The sequence below is a fragment of the Planococcus citri genome, chromosome 3 (genome assembly GCF_950023065.1).
Source record: "Planococcus citri chromosome 3, ihPlaCitr1.1, whole genome shotgun sequence".
Taxonomy (NCBI): Eukaryota; Metazoa; Arthropoda; class Insecta; order Hemiptera; family Pseudococcidae; genus Planococcus; species Planococcus citri.
In genome coordinates, this window is record NC_088679.1 from 6288064 (window position 1) to 6311136 (window position 23073).

At 31.5% G+C, this 23073-nt stretch overlaps 3 protein-coding genes and 1 long non-coding RNA gene across 4 annotated transcripts in view; 2 read left to right on the forward strand and 2 right to left on the reverse strand.

Moving 5' to 3' along the window:
- The window catches only part of Osi24 (Protein), a 70202-nt gene extending 64186 nt beyond the window's left edge, over positions 1-6016 (reverse strand). The window contains exon 1 of the mRNA XM_065355825.1: positions 5744-6016. The gene's annotated coding sequence lies outside the window, so the exon portion shown is untranslated. The remainder of the gene's footprint in view (positions 1-5743) is intronic.
- Positions 6017-12188: 6172 nt separating this feature from the next.
- LOC135839163 (pelle-like serine/threonine-protein kinase pik-1) lies at positions 12189-18377 on the forward strand. The gene is made up of 13 exons (XM_065355062.1): positions 12189-12584; positions 13583-13765; positions 13848-13972; positions 14095-14212; positions 14774-14937; positions 15067-15258; positions 15753-15868; positions 16013-16202; positions 16282-16344; positions 16443-16638; positions 16718-16809; positions 16914-17249; positions 17364-18377. The coding sequence occupies exons 1-13, from the start codon at positions 12455-12457 to the stop codon at positions 17433-17435; spliced, it is 1977 nt and encodes a 658-aa protein (XP_065211134.1). The 5' UTR covers positions 12189-12454; the 3' UTR covers positions 17436-18377.
- On the reverse strand, positions 18088-20055 carry LOC135839164 (uncharacterized). The gene is made up of 4 exons (XM_065355063.1): positions 19878-20055; positions 19775-19809; positions 19533-19664; positions 18088-19317 (listed from the first exon to the last, which is right to left on the reverse strand). The coding sequence occupies exons 1-4, from the start codon at positions 19927-19929 to the stop codon at positions 18829-18831; spliced, it is 708 nt and encodes a 235-aa protein (XP_065211135.1). The 5' UTR covers positions 19930-20055; the 3' UTR covers positions 18088-18828.
- A 1383-nt stretch (positions 20056-21438) lies between these two features.
- Positions 21439-22838, forward strand: LOC135840426 (uncharacterized). Its single transcript, XR_010557741.1, has 2 exons — positions 21439-21665; positions 21736-22838. It is a non-coding gene; the product is annotated as an uncharacterized LOC135840426 (long non-coding RNA).
- Positions 22839-23073: the final 235 nt, after the last annotated feature.

Below are 23073 nucleotides of genomic sequence, written 5' to 3' on the forward strand. Positions count from 1 at the left end.
CAAAAAGTCTCATTTTTTGATACAATAGTCAATTTCTGATAAAACTCTCAAAAAATGCCCTTTTTTAGTAAAACTTTTAAAAAGCGTCAATTTTTGATGAAACAGTCAAAAAGTGTCCATTTTTAGTAAAACTTTCAACAAGTGACAAAATTTTGATAAAATTGTCAAAATAAAGTGTCATTTTTTGATAAAATTGTGAAAAAGCGTCATTTTTTGATAAAATGTCAAAAAGACGTGTCCTTTTTTAGTAAAACTGTCAAAAACTGTCAATTTTCATTCAGTAAAACTGTCAGAAAGTTTCATTTTTTGATAAAATTGTCAAAAAGTGTCAAATTTTAGTAGAACTGTCAAAAAGTGTCAATTTTTAGTAAAATTGTCAAAAAGTGTCCGTTTTTACAAAAACTTTCAAAAGGTGACAAATTTTGATAAAATTGTCGATTTTCGATAAAACTGTCAAAAAGTGTCAATTTTTAGCAAAATTGTCAAAAAGTGTCTGTTTTTAGTAACACTGTCCGAAGGGTGTCATTTTTTGATTAAATTGTCAGTAAGTGTCCATTTTTTGTAAAACATTCAAAAGGTGTCAAACTTTGATAAAATTGTCAATTTTTGATAAAACTGTTGAAAAGTGCAAACAGTAAAACTGTCAAAAAAAGTCAAATTTTAGCAAAACTGTCAAAAAGTGTCAATTTTCAGGTAATCTGTCAAAAAGTGTCAATTTTTGATAAAATTGTTAAAAAGCGTCATTTTTTGATAAAATTGTCAAAAAGTGTCTTTTTTTAGTAGAACTTTCAAAAAGTGTCAAATTTTGATAAAATTGTCAAAAAGTGTCAATTCTTGATAAAATTGTCAAAAAGTGTCAATTTTTTAAAAAACTGTCAAAAAGTGTCAATTTTTTTTAAAACTGTCAAAAAAAGTCAAATTTTAGCAAAACTGTCAAAAAGTGTCAATTTTCAGTTAAACTGTCAAAAAGTGTCAATTTTTGATAAAGTTGTTAAAAAGCGTCATTTTTTGATAAAATTGTCAAAAAGTGTCTTTTTTTAGTAGAACTTTCGAAAAGTGTCAAATTTTGATAAAATTGTCAAAAAGTGTCAATTCTTGATAAAATGGTCAAAAAGTGTCAATTCTTGATAAAATGGTCAAAAAGTGTCAATTTTTTAAAAAACTGTCAAAAAGTGTCAATTTTTAGTATAACTGTCAAAAAGGGGTCTACTTTTAGTAAAATTTTCAAAAAAATTCATTTTTTGATGATAAAACTGTCAAATTTTAGTAAAATTGTCAAAAAGTGTCAATTTTTAGTAAAACTGTCAAAAAGTGTCAATTTTTGATAAAATTGTCGTAAAGCGTCATTTTTTGATAAAATTGTCAAAAAGTGTCAATTCTTGATAAAACAGTCAAAAAGTGCCAATTTTTTAAAAAAACTGTCAAAAAGGGGCAATTTTTAGTAAAACTGTCTAAAAGGGTGTATTTTAATAGTATAATTTTCAAAAAGTCATTTTTTGGTGATAAAACTGTCAAAAAGTGTCAAATTTTAGTATCTAAAATTGTCAAAAAATGTCAAATTTTAGTAAAATTGTCAAAAAGTGTCAATTTTTAGTAAAATTGTCAAAATTGTCAATTTTTTGATAAAATTGTCTAAAAGTGTCTCATATTGCCAAAATTATCAAATAGTCTCGCTCTTGCCAAGATTGTCAAAAAATTCCTTTTTTTTGTAAAAATTGTCGAAAATTTTTTTTTTTTTGTAAAAATTGTCAGAGAGTGTCAATTTTTGGTGAGTTGACCAAAAGTTGTAATGTTTTTTTTTTAAATTCTCAGGAAGTAGTTTTTTGATAAAATAATCAAATCGTCGTAATCTTTGCAAAAAATTGTTAGGAAATTTGCGTTTTTTGTTGCCAATCTTTTTGCTCAAAGATTTGCCAACAAAAGTCCTGTTTTTTATAAACAGTTTTATAAGAGCTTCTTTTTTGTCAAATTTTATTTTTCTCCAAATGCTTTCATTTTTAGTACAAATATATTTTGCTTTTTTTTATGGCAATTTTTTGATATTTTCAAAAGTTAGGAACTGCTTTCCTCTTCCATCGCTTTCATCAGAACTCCAAAATTTCACTTTCATTTAAGAAAATTGAATACGAGTATGTGCTGGAAAATATTTTGATGTGGCAGGTTTTCCTACCTCCACTAATAGTGTCATAACTCATAAGTCATAGAAGATGAAAACTCATTAAAATCCACGTACATAATTGCATGATGTACATACATCAGACATTACATTTACACCATTTATACGAATACGAACTGCGAGGAATGAGTAACACAAGTAGAACACAAAGGTGTAGGTATAATATTCTTCTTCGAGAAACGTTCTTTACATTATTATTTATAGTTATTAAATTACGCAAAAACCTTAAAGACACGGCATCATCGGCATGCTTTTGTGGAGTTAAAACGATATTACATTCGCCATGTAGCCTATACCGGTAGGTACAAGACCGATGTCATGTGTAGTGTAATAGAATAAATAGGTAGAGGTAGTAAGAAGAACACGATTTATACATTCGAGTTCATAAGCTGCCGCAGGCGTGGTGTGTTATATGGGTTAATTTTTTGCAAAACATGCGTTTGTATGAGAAGACGAATATCGTGGCCTTCCTAGGTTATCAGTTATCAGTGCTGGAGACTCGCAAGAGTCTTCTGGAACGTCTTCGTTTAAATGCAGACAAGGTGAAACCTTATAATTATTCTAGAAGTATGTAGTTGTTGTACGAGTACCTACAATGTCTCCTACTCTCTACGTGTAGTATAAGTACCAATAAAAGTACAACATTCGATTGCGAGGAAATACTTTTGAAAGAGTTGTAGAACATGATCGATGAAAAGTCTCAAGATCATTTTCTACTGAGTTTTGCCTCGTTTGAAGATGAGTCGTAAACTGAGAAAAAATGAAAAGAATTTCCAGTCAAAATCGAGTAAACTAACCTAAATTTCTGGGAAAAAATCAAGATTTTATTGCTCTTCTGCAAAAAAATCTGCACTTTTTTTGAATTTCTGTTGAAAAATCAGGACTTTTCTACCATTAAAAAAAACTGTATTATCTCAAATCTATTCCCAAAAACTAAAATTTTTCAAATTTCCAACAAAAATTGATTTTTTTTTAATTTTAGGAAAAAATTAAAACTTTTCTAAAATCTTGACAAAAATTGGGACTTAAAAAAAAAAAAAAAAACTTTGACAAAAAATCAGAACGATTGGAATTGAGACATTTTCAAAATTAAGTATGTACCTACTGAAAAAAATCATGACTTTTTTCAAATGTTGAAAAAATCGTGGCCTTATTCGAATATCTGATAAAAATTGTGACTTTTATGCAATCAGAAGTTTTTGAATTTCATGCCAAAAAATCAAAATTTTTCAAACTGGAAAACATTAGAACTTTTTGGAATTTTTGGAAAAAATTCAGAATTTTTTTCCAACTTTGATAAAATTTGGCTCAGATTAACCTTATTTTTTCAAACTTCTGAAAAAAATCAGGTCAATTTCAGAACCGAGATTTTCTTGAATTTCTGTAAAAAATTAGGACTTTGTTTCTCCAATTTTGGCTAAAAAATCTGTAGGTACTTTTTCAAACTTCTGACAAAAATCATAAAATTTTTTAAAACCTTGGAAAAAATCAGAACTTTTCAAAATTCCTGGCAAAAAATCAAGACTTTTCAGAATCTCTCGCTCAAACAACAAAATTTTCTCGAATTTCTGGCAAGAATTGGTATTTAAAAAAAAATTTCTTACCTACAATCAGGACTTTTATCAATTTCTGGTGAAAAATCAGGAGTTTTTAAAATCTGTGGTTAAAAATCGAAACATTTTGAAAACTTGACTAAAATCAGGACTTTTTTCAATTTCTGGCCAAAAATCAGGATTTTTAAAAATCTCTGGCCAGAAAATAGAAATTTTTTTGAATTTCTGGCAATCTTTTTACTCATATGTGACCCGCTCTGACAAAACCGACCATTTCGACAAAATTTCAAAAAATGTTTTTTTCTCAAAAATCTGATCTTTCAACCCTTAAAACTCATTTTAAACGTCATTATTTTGGACACTTTTTTTTGTCGAAACGGTCGGTTTTGTCAGAGCGGGTCACATATAATGAAAATGATGGATTTATGAGGATGAGGAGGAGGATGAGGAGGAGGGGGGAGGTGGTACCCCAAATTCAACTCCAATACCTGCGATGGAGATCGACATTCATTTTTAAGGACATCCGGTATGTCAATTCTTGTATGAAAACTATTTTCAAACGGTAACTATGATCTTTATGTTAAAACCCCCCTCTTTGAATGAGCATAGCTTCACCCCTCCCCCACCCCTTGGACAAATTTAATCACTAAATAGTCACCTAATAGGAAGTTTTTCGTAGAATACGTTTCATTTGACAATTTTTTCGCTAGGATCAATATTTTTAGGAAATACAGAATTACAGACCAAAAACTAAATTGGAGAGGGGGGCTTAGATTCACATAGATTAGTGTTTTAGCACATAAAAATGGGCTAGTTTACCAAAAATTCAGTTTTCCACCTCACTTTTTTCAATAATTCTCTTTTTTCCAATCAAATTCTTATTTTCGGGTTGATAAAAAAAAAGAAGTTTCAATGATGAGATCTTTAATGTTAAATGACAGAATTGTGTTCTCATGTTTCGTTTTATCTAGCAAAATTGGTATTTCTTTCTCATATCAGTTGGCAAATTTTCGATTTCCTCCCCCCCTCACCCCCCCCCCCCACAAAACCTCGAGTTTCGTCGTTGGCGATGGAAAGCTCGATACTCCCAGACACTGGAGACCTTTGTCATAATTTGAAATTTTCTTTTGCCTACGAGATGCGAACGCAAGGTGGATTTTTATCCAATAAAGAGGTCGAATTACGAGTTGTGCATGTAGGTAGAGAAAAAAAATGGAAAGTACAAAAGAAGGTATTTCTAGGTAAATGACACCATATGCTGTATAGTAGATACTCGAACATGTATATGGTACACGGAACTCGGAAGTGCAGCCTATAAAATTACATAGATTCGAGGTGAAGCACATCTAAATTGCGAATATCTCAACGAGAGAGACGAGCTTTTGACGATAATCAAGCTTGTTATACTCGTATACCGCGGTTTGTCGAAGTGTTACAAACGCAAACGTATATTTTGGCCCACTTCCGCAAATATAGGCTCGCGGATTGGGTTTGAAACGAGATTATAATATATACTTGGCGTGTAACCGCAAAAGCTTAAAGTATTCCAAATGTCGATAAAAAGCTCCCATCCATGAACAGCTGTGGTGAAAAATCTCGAAAGCTTGCCGAGAATCGTATGGTCAACTTGCCTCGCGTGGTATTCAACAGAAGATTTTTTCACTCCGATGCTCTAATCTAATGTTTTTCAAAATCGTTTTATATAACTTTTTACCTTTACGAATTGTACGCGAATTTCTTTAATCGCTGGAGTGGTTTATATAGTACATACATAGAAAGAGTTTTTCAGCCCTTGCTTGGGTTTCAGAGTGGTATTTTAGAGAGCTTAAAATTTTCCCGATTGAGTCTCATGAAATGTGATATTTTGTCGGTTTTTAAGTACAATCTAGGTAACCGAGCATTTGATAATCCGGGTTAAAGGTATATTGAATAAGTACTGCGTAAGGATACCGTATACGGTTGTTATATAAGTTTTTATTTATTTATTTATTTATTCTTATTTTCATTCACTTACATATTATCGGTGGTTAATTCAGTGCAAAATTGACATTTTTGTTGATTTTTATTTTTGCACACATAAATCCGAACAACAAGAAAAAAACATAATAAAAAAACACGTTAATTAACGATATATAACACACAGAAACGGGTTCAACGACACACTTTCCCGAAGACAAAATCTCAAAGAGTAACCACGATAGCCGGAAACCGATGACTGGGGAAATACGAAGTACTATACAAGATGATCGGTAGCAGAGTTCGTCAGACAACTGAACTTCTGTGAACAGGTTCCAAACACGTATCTTGGAGACAGATCGACAGAATCGTGTACGCATGCGCCGCGCATATTGATCAACTGGTTCAGTTCGGTGGTGCCGGTGCCGGCTGATGGGATCAATTTTTTGGGTTTGCGAAGGAAAGTAATATTGGAAATTTTTGAGTGTTGGATCGTACGTGTTACGTACATGTGGGTATTTGAGTCTGGATAATTGGTTGATGGCGGAAAGGGAAATGAGATGTGGGAGATTATTGAAGAAATTTTTAAGAAGATTATGTGGATTATATTTTATGCGTGTGTAATTGTTTATTTTTTATTTGACTGGCCGATTTAATCGTATCGCGAAAGTGATTTCTAAACATTTATTGAAAATTGAATAGGAAGTGTGAGAATTCAGTGGAGGAGTCTAAGAATTATTACTGTAGGATCAAAATCGGTCGACTAAAATACTTATTATTCTAACAAGCTACTTCTTATCTACAGGGTGTCCTCAGGCCTAGAAAACCTGGAAAAGTCATGGAATTTCGTAATTTTCACGCAAAATCCGTGGAATTTTGAAAAAATGATCAATTACGAATTTTGGATAAGGACTTGTGATGAAAGAAAAACATTATTTTTTACTTCTCAAAAGACAAATTTTCAAAAGCTTTTGCCCTATCGCTTCGCTCGAGCTTATTTTCTTTTCTTTTTCACAGCAAGATGAATATTTTTAGATAATAAAAATCAAGTTTTAAAACCAAAAAATGAACTTCTCACAAAAAAAAACATCGTTTTTATGCATCTCGAAATATGTACAAATTTATGTACAAGAGCATTCGTCCTCGCTTGAGCCTGTTCTGTTTTCTTTGTCAAAATCAACTTCCTTCGAAAAAAATTTCATTCAAATTCTAAAATTTCAAAAGCCAAAAAAAACTACTTGTCTTCTCATGAAAAAACCTCGTTTTTATGCCTCTCGAAATGCAAATTTTCATCAAAAGTAACTTCTTTCAAAAAAACATAATTCCAATATTAAAATTTAAGAAACCAAAAAATAAACTCTTTGCATTAAAAAAACCTCGTTTTTATGCCTCTCGAAATGCAAATTTTCAGAAGCTTTCGTTCGAGCCTGTTCTCTTTTTTTTTTTTTCAAAAGTATCTTCTTCCAAAAAACATAATTCCAATATTAAAATTTAAGAAACCAAAAAATAAACTCTACATTAAAAAAACCTCGTTTTTAGGCACCTCGAAATGAAAATTTTCAAACGTTCTAGCCCTCGCTTCGCCCGGCTCAATTTGTTTCTCATTTTGAAAAAAACAAATTTCACATTTTCAAGCCTCCAAAAATCCAAAAAACAGAAGAAAAATTTTCATAAGCCATGTGAATATTGTATCAATTGGCCAAAATTGATGCATGTTTTATTTATTTTTAATTTAAAAAGTTAATAATCGAAGTTTAGCAGTTTTTTATATCCAAAGATGTATCCAGTTCGAAGAGAAGCTTTTGAAATAAAAATACACCCCCCCCCCCATCCTATTTAATTAAAGTGTGGGATAAGCATACAAAATATTAAAAAATGGTCTGGAAAACCTGGAAAAGTCAGGGAAAATCATTTCCAGAAATAAGTGGACACCCTGATTCATTTACGTACTTGTAGTTTTCAGTAAATCTGTGCATAGGTTCTCTACCTTGCAAAAATCCAAATAATTTCTGTATTCGTCAAAAATTGATTTGAAATTCGATGTCATAATTTAAAATACCAATTTTGAAACAAATGTAGGAAAAAAATGTCTGTTCTACCATACGTACATGTACTTCAAATATAGAGTCTTTCTTGTGACCCAGAGTTATTTAGGAATTAAACGCTCGAAAGTTTTAGGCGCTCTGTAGACTGAGAAGAGGGGATTGGGGAGGGGGGTTTCAACAAAAATTCTGAGGACCGAAATTGTGAAAAATTAAATTTCCAATAGACATTTTACCCTTGATTTTCCTCTAGAACTCTAGAAGAGGTTTTTCCGAGATTTTTGCAAAAACTTGGGAATTATAAAATTTGGGTAAACTAATCGAGGGAACCTGCCGAGGTATCTGCCCCCTATTTAAATGAGACCTAGATTTTTAGAAAAAACATGGTCTAAAAACCCCATTATCCAATATTTCAGTCACTCAAATTGATTTTCGATTTTTAGAAAATTGTTGAATTGTTTATTTTTTTTAGAAATTTATGTTTTTAATTGTTATTTGCTTGCTTGTTTGTTTGTTCCAGACAAACACTCCAGAGCGTTTTTTCGATCAGAAAATTTGTTAAAAAAATTGTTCGAAAGGAAAATTTTTGAAATTAGCACGAATGGTTATATTTGCCTAAAATCAACTCCTCGAATCGAAATTTTACATTTTCCTACCATTTTGAAGCCTATTGCTCAATTTTCAATTCCTACAGAATTTTAAAATCTTTCTCAAAGCGAAGAAAATATGTACCATACATCTCATTCCTCTTTAGAAAGTGGTTTCCTTGTAAAGATTTTACGACAAAAACGATAAGAACCAAAGTTGTAAATAATTAAATTTTGGATTTTCCATGACAGAATCCATCTCCAAGTTATTGGTAATTTCAAAAGTCCGTCAAGGTGGATTCCAAAAACAAAAAAAAAATGTAGTAGGATTTTGACCAAATTGGACAAAGATCTTTATTTTGAAGTAAAAATTTCTCAAAAATTTTTTTAACATCGGAGGTATCCTTGAGAGAAGATATGAGCTCTCAAAAGATGGGCAATTTTTGAAAAATCGTGGTTTTCCACGATTTTATACCCAAACTAATTTGGAAAAAATTGTCTAGTTTCAAAAGATGAAATTTGAGGTTTTGCGTCGATATAGGTGATTTTTATTAAAATCCATCACTTTTGAAACTGGAGGAATATTTTGGAATGCAGTGGTACCAATTTTCTGACCATTTTGCCAAATCTAAATTATCAAAAAACTTATCAAATTTTTTTCGAGTTTCAAAAATATTGGTATCGCTGCTGCATCAGGATTGCCGAGACCCAATGTGAGCCAGAAGGGGGAGGGGATCAGAACCTCCTGAAAATTTTTCACCCAAATTTTTTTCTCTTTTTCATATCCCCCTCCCCTGGTGCAAGTGTCATCCTTTTCAAAGATTCAAGTCGAAAATGAGACTTATTCACAAAACATAATTGTTCCTCAAGTATTCCCCCCTCCCAAAAAAATATATATAATTTCGTTTTCAAAAAAAAAAGTATATTTGAGTAATTTCTTCTAAAAAAGTTATTTCAAAAAGAAGTGTTTTGGAGAGTGGGGGTTTCTCTTGTAGAGAAGTTTTTTTTTAAGTTTTACACCAGAGACTTCTTTAATAAAATTTCAAGTTTCCCTTCAAAAATGAAGTTTTCAGTTTCTTTTCACAAATTTGCACATTTACTTTATCTACATTATTCATTTTCTGTTTAAAAGCAAAGTTCTACATAATTTTTTTTTTCTTAAAATAAATCTTGCATACTATCTTCAAAATGAAGTTTTCACTTATCTGTTCAAAAATGATATTTTCGTTTGATTTTCAAAAATGATACTTAATTGCATTTTCTTTTCCAAAAATTATGTTTTTAACTTTTTTTTTTAAAGAACAGTCCCTTTGCAAAAAACGCGGAACCTGCTGACGACTTATAACTCAATGTGAAAGTCTCTGTCGAATTTGATCGAATTCCTCCGGCATTTACTTTTTTTCACGATATACCTTCTACCTGTTGTCCATTTTGTATGCATTTATTTCACCCTAAAAACTTACTCATTCTTATTTTTGCTAAATGATAAAAAATGAAAGTGGATTAAGTATCAAATTTTATTTATTCATTTTTTTACATTTTAATAAAATTAATACCTACGCATTTGAATTATTTTCTTACCTATTTTTGCACAGTTTTTGGCGGATTCTCCAAATAAATAACTCCTTTTCATTTTTTTTTTTTTTTTTTTTTTTTTTGAGAATTTCATAATGATAGGAAAAATTGAGCAATCAGATTGAAAAATATAGGTAGATAATCTTGAAATAAAATTTAAAAAAAAAAAACTTGAGAAAAATTATTTTTCAATGTTTAGCTTTTGTAAGTTTGGGTTTATTTTTTCGTTTATTCGATTTACTTATTGCTTTCAAATTGTGAAAATTTAGTAAGAAATTATAATTTTTCAACAAGAATGAAAGAAAATTTTGTCCATATAATGATTGAGCAATCTGTTCCCATGTCTGACCTTGATTTTTTGTTGATGGTTCATTCCTTCGAAAATTTTCCATTCGATCGCAGAGTTACTTACATGCAAAAAAATATCCAACTTTTGTTGTGAGTCAACTGCTTAGTTACGCGAAGTGGGAGAATTCATTTGTAAAAATAAAAATATGATATTTACTCGTACCTATTCAAAAATGTGACTTATTTTTCTCTCTTGTAGGTACTTGAACTTATCTTTCCTTGAAAATTATTCATCACCAACGACGTGAAGATAAAGTAACATTCGATTAGTTTTATACGCTTTTAAATGTTTGAATCAGATTTTTCATTTAAATTTTTCTCACGTTTCTTTGAAATAGGTTGGTGGTAAAATGGCTCATTTCAAAAATCTTTGCAGGCCTAATACATATATCGTAACGACATACCTGACTCCGCAGCTCAAACAACGTTGAAAATTCCCATTTCCTAATTATAAAGAAAGAAGGAAATTTCCTCTTTTATTCTTACTCAATTCGGATTAACGCCAGGTATTTCCATATCCATATGTACGTAATTCGTGTCCAGCGATTGTATCAGTATAAGATACTCGGCTGGGTAATTCGTTAATAGTAGTCCATCGCGGAAGATATACCTGCATAAATCGAATGACGTCATTTAGCGAAATATCAAACCCCAAACTCCGATGACGAATAAAAAAATTCTTTATGCACGTGTTCGGCGTTCATTATGTAAGATTTATGTAAGTAGATACAACACGTAAAAAAAATCATATTTTCCTAGGTTTCATTCGCATGTACAGTCATAATGAATTTGGTAGAAATTTTCAAGTGTCTTGATTTTTAAGTATGAGGTGAATAGATTGGGTGGGTATAGGGGAATGTGGGATGATTGATCAATTCTGTAGAATGGCGAATGATTCAAGGCCAAATGAGCATTAAAGATGGTATTTTTTCTTTACATATTATTATTAAAAGGGTTCGGTCAGAATCATCTTCACATTCAAATTAGATAGGTGTTGACTATTTTTTCAGAATATCAATTCAATCTGGAATCGGTTCATTCGTATTTGCATAAATTACTCGTATGCTCATCAAAGCTGTTTACCAACAACACCAAAGTACATAATAGGTAAAGGTTGCCTCACGCTTGGATATTTTCGGTTGCCACCTGTCCCAGCACGTGAGACGTCATTAGACGGAGTTTTCTATCGAAATTTACTCATCTTACAGAGTTTTTCAGAGCTTTTGCTCCTGCTTCGTTCGAGCAGATTTGAATTACCTTCGGAAATTTATGAAACATAATCAAATCAGTACCCAAATAATTGGTACCGGTGCAAAAAAAGTGCAAAATAACGAAAAAAAAGGTGCGAAATTTCATTCAAAAATACCAAAAAGCCCAAAATTTTGGCATCGAAACTTCTTATATTGGAAATAATTTTTTTGTGTCTTGCAAATTGTGAATTTTTTGAAGCTTTCGCCCTCGCTTCGTTTGGGCAAAATCGAAAATATTCTATTCTTTAATCAAATTTGATTTTCAGAGGCCAAAAGTATAAAAAAAAACACTAAGAAATTGCACATTTTTGATTTTGGATATCAGTACATGACCATACCAACCTTGCAATAAAACAATTCAATTTTTTGTCAAGTGTAAAAGCATCGTTTTTGAACATTTAAAATTATTCAACATTTTCATTTCCAACTCGCCCTTTCAAAATTTGTTCGAACGACGTTTGGTTAAATAGCATGGAAAAAACTCTTGGGTGGAGGATCTGAGGTAAAAAGTTGGGAAAATTTCATCGTAAAATTTTGTACTTTCCTTCATTTTTTATCATCAAAATGTACTTGTATTACGTACTTATGTAGATACTCCGTCTAATGACATCACAACGATCAATGAATCTGCAAAACTGGAAACCATTTAGTACTCGAGCCGAGTGGGGAAACCTCTTTTACTACAGCAACATTGGTTGTTTACTACCTACTTCTCGTTATCATACCCATACCACAATCAGCTACAGTCGTCAAGCCGAACACAACCGAGCACAGTTTAAATGAATGTAGTACCTACATTTCGTTTCTGTTTTACTTTCGTGTTTGTTATTAGTACGTTAGTGATAACGCTTTGTGAACGTAGTATGTCGTCCGTCCAATATTCGGCTCTAAATTGATTCATTTTAACAGTGTACGTTTTAATTTAATTTCATGAAAAGTGTTTACCAGTTTAGCCTACGAGTGAATTATGTCATCATTTCGATCGTCGAGTGAAACACAGTGTAGGAAACAAATTAAGTATGTGCATGAACTCCCATACTATGAACGAAATGAATTGTGTTTATGTTTGGATTTGAACAACAAATGGAAAGCTTTGGGTAAGTTACAGATTATTTTCGTGTTTAATGGTAGGTACAGGCTTTTTTGTTTTGACCCTCCTCCCTCCCTACCCCCCTCCCGCCCATAAAATCACGGGTAAGATACAGAAGAATAATATGTTTTTCAATTATGTATTAATGAACTTTCTTAAAACTTTTGAATTTCGTACCAAGTATCTTTTTTTGGAAGAGTCGAAACTGTTCACATTTTGGTTTTTCAGCCATACATATCTTTTTAAATTACTGATAAATTTTAGTGTTGGGGCTCAAGAAGGGGAGGTACGCTGCCTTGTTTGGAGAAACAGTTTTTCTTTACAACTTTCTATCAACATTGAAAAACTCATAAAAATCAGCTTAATCGTCTTTTTGGGGCAGTTCTTTTGAAAATGAAAAAATTGTCCCCACCTCTCCCGATTGGATGGCTGAGGTTACCTCCGTGAAATTTAAATTCTGTGCAGATGTGACTCATTTGAAATAGAATTTCATGTGAAAGATCGAAGTATGATGTAGAGTGAAAAATATAAAATTTATTGACCCTTAATCAGGAGGGTGGGGGGAGGGAGAAATTTTGACCAGAATTAAAAATAACCAACAATATTGAGCGACATATTGTTTGCTAGGTTTTTGAGAATGCCGAGTCCAAATGTTGACTTGTTTTTTTGATCCGGTCTTTCAACCCCTCCCCCTCCCCCTCCACCAGACGCTTCAATTTGATCTCGAATATTAAAAAAAAAAAAAAAAAAAAAAAAAAAAAACGTGTTATGTGACATATTATTCATTAGGGGGTTTGGAGTGCTGAGTCTGAATATATAATTAGTTTTTGATTAAAAAGCCTCGCAAACACCCTCAGAAAATTGTCAAAACATTCTTTCCTGTACATATTTTTTTTTAATTTTGTGATTATTTTGCCTGAAAAGCCTGTGCTACATTCTACTACTATTTCATCCAATATCAAAAGACTTGAACCTAACAATGTTTTATTTTATATCTGATTATAGGAGGCATATACTTGAACTTCGATTACCTTTTATTAAACAGATATGAAATGGCTGCTCATCATCGTTCTCCCACAGACAGCTTACTAAGCGAATGGGCCAGTCAAAATGGTACAATTTTGAAATTATACAAATACCTGCACAAACTGCATAATTACCAAGCTATGAAAATATTGAAACCATTTGGTAAGTCTTGATATAGATTTTAGATCACTCGTTATATATGAACTGGAATTCTTACTAATGAAATTGTAACTGTTTGTTGTAGTTGATCCAAAATATCATTGTTACATTTTGGAGGAAGATGATGCTAATATTTCTTTCTCAACTGGTGGTGAATACAACTTACGGAATCATTCTTCAATCACAAATCCAGTCAGTGCATCAAATAAAGTAAGATACCTAACTTTGTTTTAATTTGGTCTTTCTGAGCGAAGAGACTTTATTATTTTAACCTGCAATGTTTATTTATTCATTTATTTATTTATATTTTTTTGTCATATTTTCTTGTTCAGAATAGAGTATCAAGTAGATCAAATGCTGCTCAGCCTCCTGCTGCATCACTTTCATCTCAACGAAGATCTAGGTCTGGTTCTGGAGATACTCCAGCCACGCTAGAAACTAATTTAACAAGTAATTGGTTTTATTTATTGGAAATTATTAGAGGGGGAATTTTTTTGGTCCTGCATGTTGATTCAAAATTAAAATTATTGCTCATGGAGTTCATCTTTGTGAGTAAAATGAGCCCAATTTAATTTTAAATACCAATTTTCCTTGTTTTGAGTTGGGAGCATAATCTGACATATTTTAGGCTTTATAAGTGCAGTTTTGGTCATATTTTTTTTATTAATTTTTCTTGTTTTTTTTTTTTTTTTTTTTTTTTTTTTTTTTTGTAATATTCTCAAGCATTTTTTTAAAATCCATTTTCAGAAATTCTAGTTGAGAAAAAAAAACAGAAACTTTGAAAAATTGCAATAAAAAATTACAGTAATATTTTTTTTAAATTTATCTATTTTATTTTTGTTCCTTTCTAGACTTCGACAATGAGAAAATTTAAATTTGGAACATTCGATCTCAAAAAATGAGCTTCACTTTGTTGCTCTTCAATTTCGCACATGCTGTGCATGATGCATAAAATTCCCCACTCAAAATGTGTAACAGCAAGTTGTTAATGGATGTCAATGTTGTCCACAGAAATGTCTTTGGATGCCTGCTCTGTTCATATACCTTACAGAGAGTTACAGGAGGCAACTGCAGGCTGGGATAGAAGACTTACCTTAGGAAGAGGTGGTTTTGGGGTAGTTTTTAGAGGCTCTTGGAAGAATACAGCAGTTGCCATTAAACGACTTGAATCACAGGTATGAGCTAATAAATTACATCAGTGATTTTGATGATTGGAAATCACTTATGTATAACTTGATCGATATTACTCATTAAGTGTTCATGATAAATGATAATAATTGTGTTATGTGTTTGGATAATTATAGAGACCTAATGACCCTCACTATAATGCGGCAGAAGTTCACAGACAGCAGTCTTTGAGAGAATTGAAGTATTTAAATAATTATAAACACGATAACATTTTACCCCTTTATGGATACAGTATTGATGGAGAAAGGCCTTGCTTAATTTATCAGTTCATGTCGAATGGCTCCTTAGAAGATCGATTGCAATGCAGGGTAAGTGTTATTAAAGGTACTTAAGCAATGCAGGACCTTTTTTGTTAGGGAAAAATAATGAGAAATGAAAGTTAAAGGTATGATTTTAAATATTTTTATACATTTTAAACCAAATTATTAAAAAAATCTAAGCAGAATAATTTGGAAAACAAAAAATTTTGAAACTGAATCCAAAAATTCTTGATAAAAAAAATCACTGCAAGCAGTCTCTTAAATATCAACTCCCCTTTTTTTTGAATTTATGAAAATGAAAAAGTCAATTTCACAAATTTATTCAATTAATTTAAAAAAATGATTTCAATTAATCAGTGAGAATTTCTGGACAATCTTGGAAAAACAGGAATGTTTGACAATCTTGGAAAAAATTCTCCTTTTTTGACAATTTGACAAAAATGGGCTCCTAAACAATAAGTGACAAAAGAAGGCCTGCAACAATGTATGAAATGAATGATAAAGTGATCAAATGAGTGATTCTGTTCCTTTATATTTTGCAGCAAGGCACCAGTGCTTTATCATGGTGGCAACGTGTGACCATTGCAAATGGGTCAGCAAGAGGATTACAATTTTTACACAGCATGGAGATACCTTTGATTCATGGTGATATCAAAAGGTATGTTGAGTTTCATGTATCAAAGAAACTGATCAATATTTACTGATTATTTCCATCTGTGTATATAGATTGAAAATACTATTTTTACTTACCTATTATTTGTGAGTGATCTCATTCAACTTTTTTTTCAATATTTCAAAATAGTGCCAACATACTTCTGGATTGCAATTTTGTTCCAAAAATTGGAGATTTTGGCTTAGCCAAAGAAGGTCCTATCAAAGATATCACTCATGTAGAAATCACCAAAATACAAGGCACTAAACCTTACTTACCTCATGAGTTTCTTAGAGGAAGAAAATTATCAGTCAAAGTGGACACATATGGATTTGGAGTGGTAATAATCTCTTGCTATTTTTTAAATTCATTTTTATTTGTTGAATATCATTTTATAATATTCTTTGTGATTATTCAAGGTGTTATTCGAGTTGGGAACTGGTTTAAGAGCTTATGATGGGTCAAGAAAAGAAAGATTCTTGGTAAGTATTCTTGTTTATTCACTTCCAAAATTGTTCATTCTATATCATGCTTGTTGAAATGATTTCCATTAGTTAATTTATTTTTCATGTTATTTTAGAGAGATCATTGCCACGAAGCAGAAAACAATTCAGTATATTTAAATGATTCAAAAGCTGGGCCTGAAGAAGATTATTATTATGTACTTTTAATAAAATTGGGTGTTCAGTGTACTCATGATACTGCTAAAAGTAGACCACTCATGGCTGATGTACTGAAAGAATTGGATAATATGATGGAAAATAGACAATTACTGAGTGAGTTTCTTTTTGATAAACCCACATGCTCAAAAAAGAACAAAATGAAACGACTAACGACGAAAATTATTATTTTTAGGCAGAATGACTGCGTCACAGTTCACTGCTGAACGAAGGCTGTCCATACCACAGGGCTCGCATTCAATTTTGGTGCCCCACTACTTATATCCAGTTAGTTTGAATTATACAATTAAACATACTTACTCAGTAACTCACATGTGTCTCTAATTTATTTTTAAATTAACCCAAACCAATTAAATTGCCTTTTTCTATAGAGCCCTCCTGCCAGCAGACCTGCAGTGCTGAGTACGTCGCCTACAGCCCCATCGCATTTACAAGGTCCAATTTTGGGAACTATTGAAGGAAGTGTCGTGAACGTTCAAAGAAGAATATCTCCAGTTATGCTTACACCTCCAATGAGTATTCAAAATCCCACCAATGAACAAGTTCTGAGTCACTGTCTCCTTGATAAAAAGACTGAAATACCAGTGAATCCGCAAGTTAATGTACAACCTCCTACATCACAGCCAGTTAGTGATACAGAACTTTCCTATGGAACTTCTGCCAACTGTACAGCTTTGGATATTGATACCCATAATTGTATACCTGAAGTGAGTGTTGTTTTGATGGAATTTGAGTTGGAAACTTCCAATAATGTAGATTTTCATCATTATCACAGATTAAATAATTAACTACTTATTAATAATTTAAATTTGTGTTTCTAGGGCGAAGACCAAAATGATCTAGATAATGCGCCAATACCAGTCAATAGCGTATTAGAAAATAAGCAGAGTTGAATCATGAATGAAACTGTGGAAATTTTATGAAGTACTTATACTTAGCTATTGCATTTAAATTATTTATTTTTATAGCATTTTTATTTGTGTGGAAATATGAAGCCTGTGAGAGCGATTCAAGTCAACTACAGTGCTTCTTGAAATTGAATCCTATTTCTATACTCTATAGTAACTATCTAGGTACTCATTTGTTGAATAAATGACAGCTATTTTTAAAATCATATAATTTTCTGTTTTTAATTCAATTTTGCTGAAATAACATTCAAAATCCCATGAAAATTTAGATAAGTACGTATAATTAAAATTAAACAAAAAATTGATCTGATCAAAAAAGCAACAATAATCAATCTAAAAATTAATTTTCCATCTGCTTTTTACTAAACGTTAATAATAATAATATTTTTAAAAAAATACGCCAAACGATTGCAGGCATTAATGTTCTAAAGACTGCTTCGATAGAATTCAAAACAATTTTGTGAAAAATTCAATAATTTTAATTTTTCATGCAGAAAAGTAAAAAAAATAAATAAATAAACAATAAAATTAAAAAAATTAATCTATGTACATATAAGTTTGAATAAGATCAAACACCTTAGTAAGTATTCATTTGATGAATTGATAATCGATCATGATTGGTTTTTGATTGGAATCGCTATTAATACTGTTAATTTATTCAGATTACTATTAAACATTCAATAAATATAAAAGATAAACCTCGATGATTGTTGATTTAATATTACTGACGATGAGTAAGCTGTACTTGAGCATTTGATATCGTGTGATAACATCATACATTTTTTTTCTTTCTTGTTACCATTTTTTTACTACTTTGTCAGTTTTTATATGTATATTTTTTTTCTCAAATCATCAACTTGATGAAGAAGCATTTTGTATTGCCCAATTTCAACTGTAAACCATTAAAGTTCTTATTGAAATGTGTCATTATTGATCTGTTTCCTTTTTATCATTCAATTTCGACTCAATTCGCAGGCAAAAGTTTTTATTCTCCAAAACAATTGTATGAACTACTTCCTTATACCCTCTTTCCTTTTTTTGGATTTTTTTTATTCCCAAAAAAATGGGTCATTTTGGTTAGAAGGAGACGTCATGGTGAGAATCTAACACCGAAAATAAATACGGCTTGCTCCACAATTCAAAGGTTCATTTTTTGGAAAAAATAGCACTTCGTATTTACGGCGAACTAGTTAGGCAATTCTATTAACACGGTCTTCCTAAATGTCTCGTTGTACATATTTTTTTTTTTTTTTTTGAACTGCAGTTGTCCCTGTAACTTAAAGAATTTTGGATCTTTATTCGGCATTTTCCCTTCCAACTCACCCACCTCTTCAAAAAAAATTATTCGTGCAATCTCTGATTCTATTCAAGTGTGTTTCTACGTGTATTCAGATTCGTATTCTACCCAATTCTTTCTGTTTTCAATGTTCGACACATTCATGAATATGTCAATGCATTCATTCCATTCTGCATGATTATAAATGTTGACTTTATTTGGAAAATGACCATTTGCTTGTATCAACATATCATGAATCTTTTTTCTTTGTGATCTCGTCGCGGTAATAGCATTACAAAATATATTTCTTCTTTCTGACGGCTGATACTTTTCCAACTTCTTGTTTGAATCAATGTTATCATTCAACTGCTGTATATTAGTGTAGAGACTAGCCAAGTCGATAAGTATATGCTGACAAAGTCTCACCAGGCGTGTTCTCGATCTCTTCTGCTCATCCGAAATTTCATTCAGCGTTTTTGTTTCTTCTTCAGTTAACTCAGTCAACCATCCGTGTTCGTCAAAAAACAAATCAACTGAATTGCTCACAGCGACCGGCCATTTGTATAGTTGGAGTTCAGTTTTAATTCTGTCCTGCGAAATAAAAACAACATAAAATAGACACGTTTTACATATATCACTTTTTCTCAACATTTCTAAAGAGTGTTTCCTCAAGTCAAACGTGATGAATATCCTTACACTCCTCAACGTAAGTGAGGTCTCTACCGTATCTACTGCCAAATCTGAAGTGTGATGGGGGTCTTGAAAATGCTCAAAAATTATTGCAGGTATTTGGGTAAGGTACTTACGTAATCTTCTTCAATGCAGCTCAAAACTCGTCTCCTGTTGGAAACATCCAGTTCCTCCGGACATGTACACATATCTATTGGTAAACCGTATTTTTGAAGGCATTTTTGTATTATTGTATTGGTACGTCGATACTTCAAATATTAAAATTAGATCAATCCATGATGAGTACAAGTAAGAACTGGCTCTGATTGAAGCATCAACCAATGCAGTAAATACACATTATCTTTAAAGTTTTACTTACACCATTCAGCGAATAATTCAGTTGGACACAATTAACTGAAAAAAAAATTCCAACAGTTGACCACAGATTGCTAATTTGAAATCAAAAACTTTGAAGTACTTACCACAAAAAATTAAAACAAGGAGTCGAAAAAGTTGGAAAAGAGAACGTTCCATTCTGCTTGAGAACAAAACAACAGTTACCTACCTACTCGTAGTGCTCTGATCATGAAATGGAATCCATTCGCGTCGAACATTTCATAAAGTTTATGTTTATGCCCAATCGCACTTGGTTATCAGTGATAGATAAGGGTCACTCTAGGTACGTCAATTTAACCAAGAAGTAGAAGGGGAGGGGGGGTCGAAGATTTTTTTGAAATTTTTCCTGTGGAAAGACTTTCTGAAGAGATGGTCAATGGCGCAAATCGCAGCACTCTAGCCCTTTTTTAAAGGCTGCTAGGGGATGTCAAAGTTTTCAGTGAACTTAAAATATCATCCATTTCAGCAGTGGATTACTCGATAACCGCGATACCTACCAAAATGGAACTTTTTCCAATATTTAGGGCATTTGAAACGATTTTTGAGGATATCATAAAAATCAGTGTTGCCACTTTTTTTCGTACCAAAAATTAGCTCGAAAATTTCAAAACGTAGTTTTCATATCGTTCCGACTATCAAAAATTGTGAAAAAAAATATATTATGGACAACTTTTCATATTGAACAACATATTAAAAACTTGGAATGGGCATTATTATTTCGGGAAGTCAATTTAAAAAATTGAAAGTTTGCAAAAAAATGCGATTTTTTGACTTAAAACATGAAAAAAAGTTTTGACCGGTGAATTTGACCCATTTGACCCCTATTTTTACGTATCGGTTGAAAAAGTTGAAAACCCAAAAAGAAAATTTGAAAAAATTCAATTTTCAATTCCAAACATTAAAAAAAGTTTAAATTTATTCAGTTGTCTTATTTTGACCTCTTTCTGACACATTTCATGAAAAAGTTGATAAAAATCACATTCATTGCAAAAAAATAAAAATTTGTTAATTTTTTGAATTTCCACAGGAAAATTTCAAAAAAATCGCCGACCCCTCCCCTCCTACTATTTATTGGTCGAATTGACGTGGAATGGCCTACCTACAAAAGCTGCCAAGAAAAAATTTTCAGATCATCATCATGACGAAATTGGGACAAAATTAAGAAAGACCTCAAATGGGTATTCACATTGAAATAAAACTTCCCTTGGATTTCACATTTAAAGGTCATGTTAAATCCCAAAAATAAACATGGGAAATATGTACGAAAGTTGAGCTTCCATACAGTGCACTAAATTGAAAATTTTCAAAACTTCCACAAAGCTCAAAATTGATGATTACAAAAAAATTTCACACTTGGTGAAAGTTTCGCTTTACTTGAAAATGGTTACGGGTAATAATTTTCAAGAATTATTTATGGCTTACATAAGAGTTCTATGATGCTATGTATTTGCTTTCTGAAATGACCTGACTGAAAATCCACAATTTTTCAGATGGTAATACGTATCAAAATAAGTATGTAGAGAGCATATATGTATCAGAAGATAACAAGTGATACGAGTTGAATCATTTAATTACGGAAATCAGCAGCAATAGAGATAAATCTAAGAATTCCAACGAGATAGTGAAACTATAAATTATCTATTGATGAAGGTTGATCACTATTACTTAGTATACCTAGTCGTTGTACATATCAACCTATTTTTAAAATGCATTTCACATACTTCGTGTATATTTTTTGCCTTGTTCCAAATATTTCTCCGAAACAAAAAATATGCAATTTCGGTGAAATTATACACTTATGGAATGTTAATTCAAACTTGAGGAAAAAAATTGCAGATTTACATGAAGAAATGACAGAATTGAAAACTCATAAAGTGAGTTCAACGATTTTCTTTTACAATGGTCTAAACGTTAGATTTTTAATTATTTAACTATTGTTTTCAGAACTTTTCGGAAACTTTAATCATGCAGTACAAAACAAAAATTAATGGGCTTGAGGCGGAGATTCGTAGCCTTAAAAACATAACTACAGGTATAGATGCGGTGCTAGTCGTCCGTCATGATTTGGAAAGAATTGACAAATTAATAGATATGAGTTTAAACTACGCTGACAAAGAATCATTAATAGAAGAACTGAAGAAGTTTCAAGCTCGTAAGCACTTTCTCACAGAAAATGAAATTAAAATGAATGAATTAACTGGAATCGGCTTACCACATTATTCCGGTATACGCCACGTAAGATGGCTACACTATCTAACTTTCAGTGATCAACGTATGGCTTACAAAATCAGAACTCTGTTAAACAACAACAAAGTGTCCATACCGAAATTTTGCAAATTAGTAGATGACATTTTTTCAAAAGTTAGTGGCAAGATTCACGATTACTTGGTTACTATTTCAACTGATACAGTTTTACAAGGACTGCGTTACTTTGGAATTCAGGAGCATGAAATCATTCAAGGTGTTGAAGTGTTAAGGTCAAGGGCGATAAGAAACGTTACCATGTTGTTTGAGGGAACTTTAACCACCATAGACATTTAAATTTCTGTAGGTAAGCTCATTGATAACATATGTAGTAGGTACTTCAGTACTATACATTGACATAATCAAAGGGTATGCTTTGAATCATTTCAAGACCAGTTTTTTTTTACTGATTTTTCTATCGAAAAGTCGGTAAAATTATTGTATGTAATCAGATATCAAATCAAAACAGGATTTTCCCTGGATATGATTTAATCTGACCAAGATTTGATCAGATGTCGCCAGATGAAAGTTTCGATCAAATTACTCGTACGTACCTAGGTACTTGTAAATAGATCTTTCGATTCTATTCAGAATTTTGATTAGATTTGGTCTGTTCAGATCAGACCTGATCAGATCCACTCTTTGTCTACGAAGAATAAAGAGAAAATCGAATTTTGGAAAGAACGTGCCCCTATCGTCGTGAAAATAGAATTTCAGCTCAGTTGCTCCAGTTAATTTTTGACGATTTTTCTGTTTCTTAACGATCGCAATCAATAAAAAGCTTCATTTTTCCTAACTGATCACCCCGACTTATTTTTGTTAAGTAGGTAGGTACTATTAAGTCTATTATAATGATTCGAAAATTTCATTCAAGATTCTTTTTTTTTCTCATTTTAAACATTTTTACTTGAGCTTCCATTAGCTAGAGAATATATTTTTTTATTGTTGATGAAAATAATTTCATTACATCTCATAATTTTGACTTTTTTGCATTAAAAAAAAGATGTGTCCGAAATTAGCTGGTTACCTTAGGAAGCT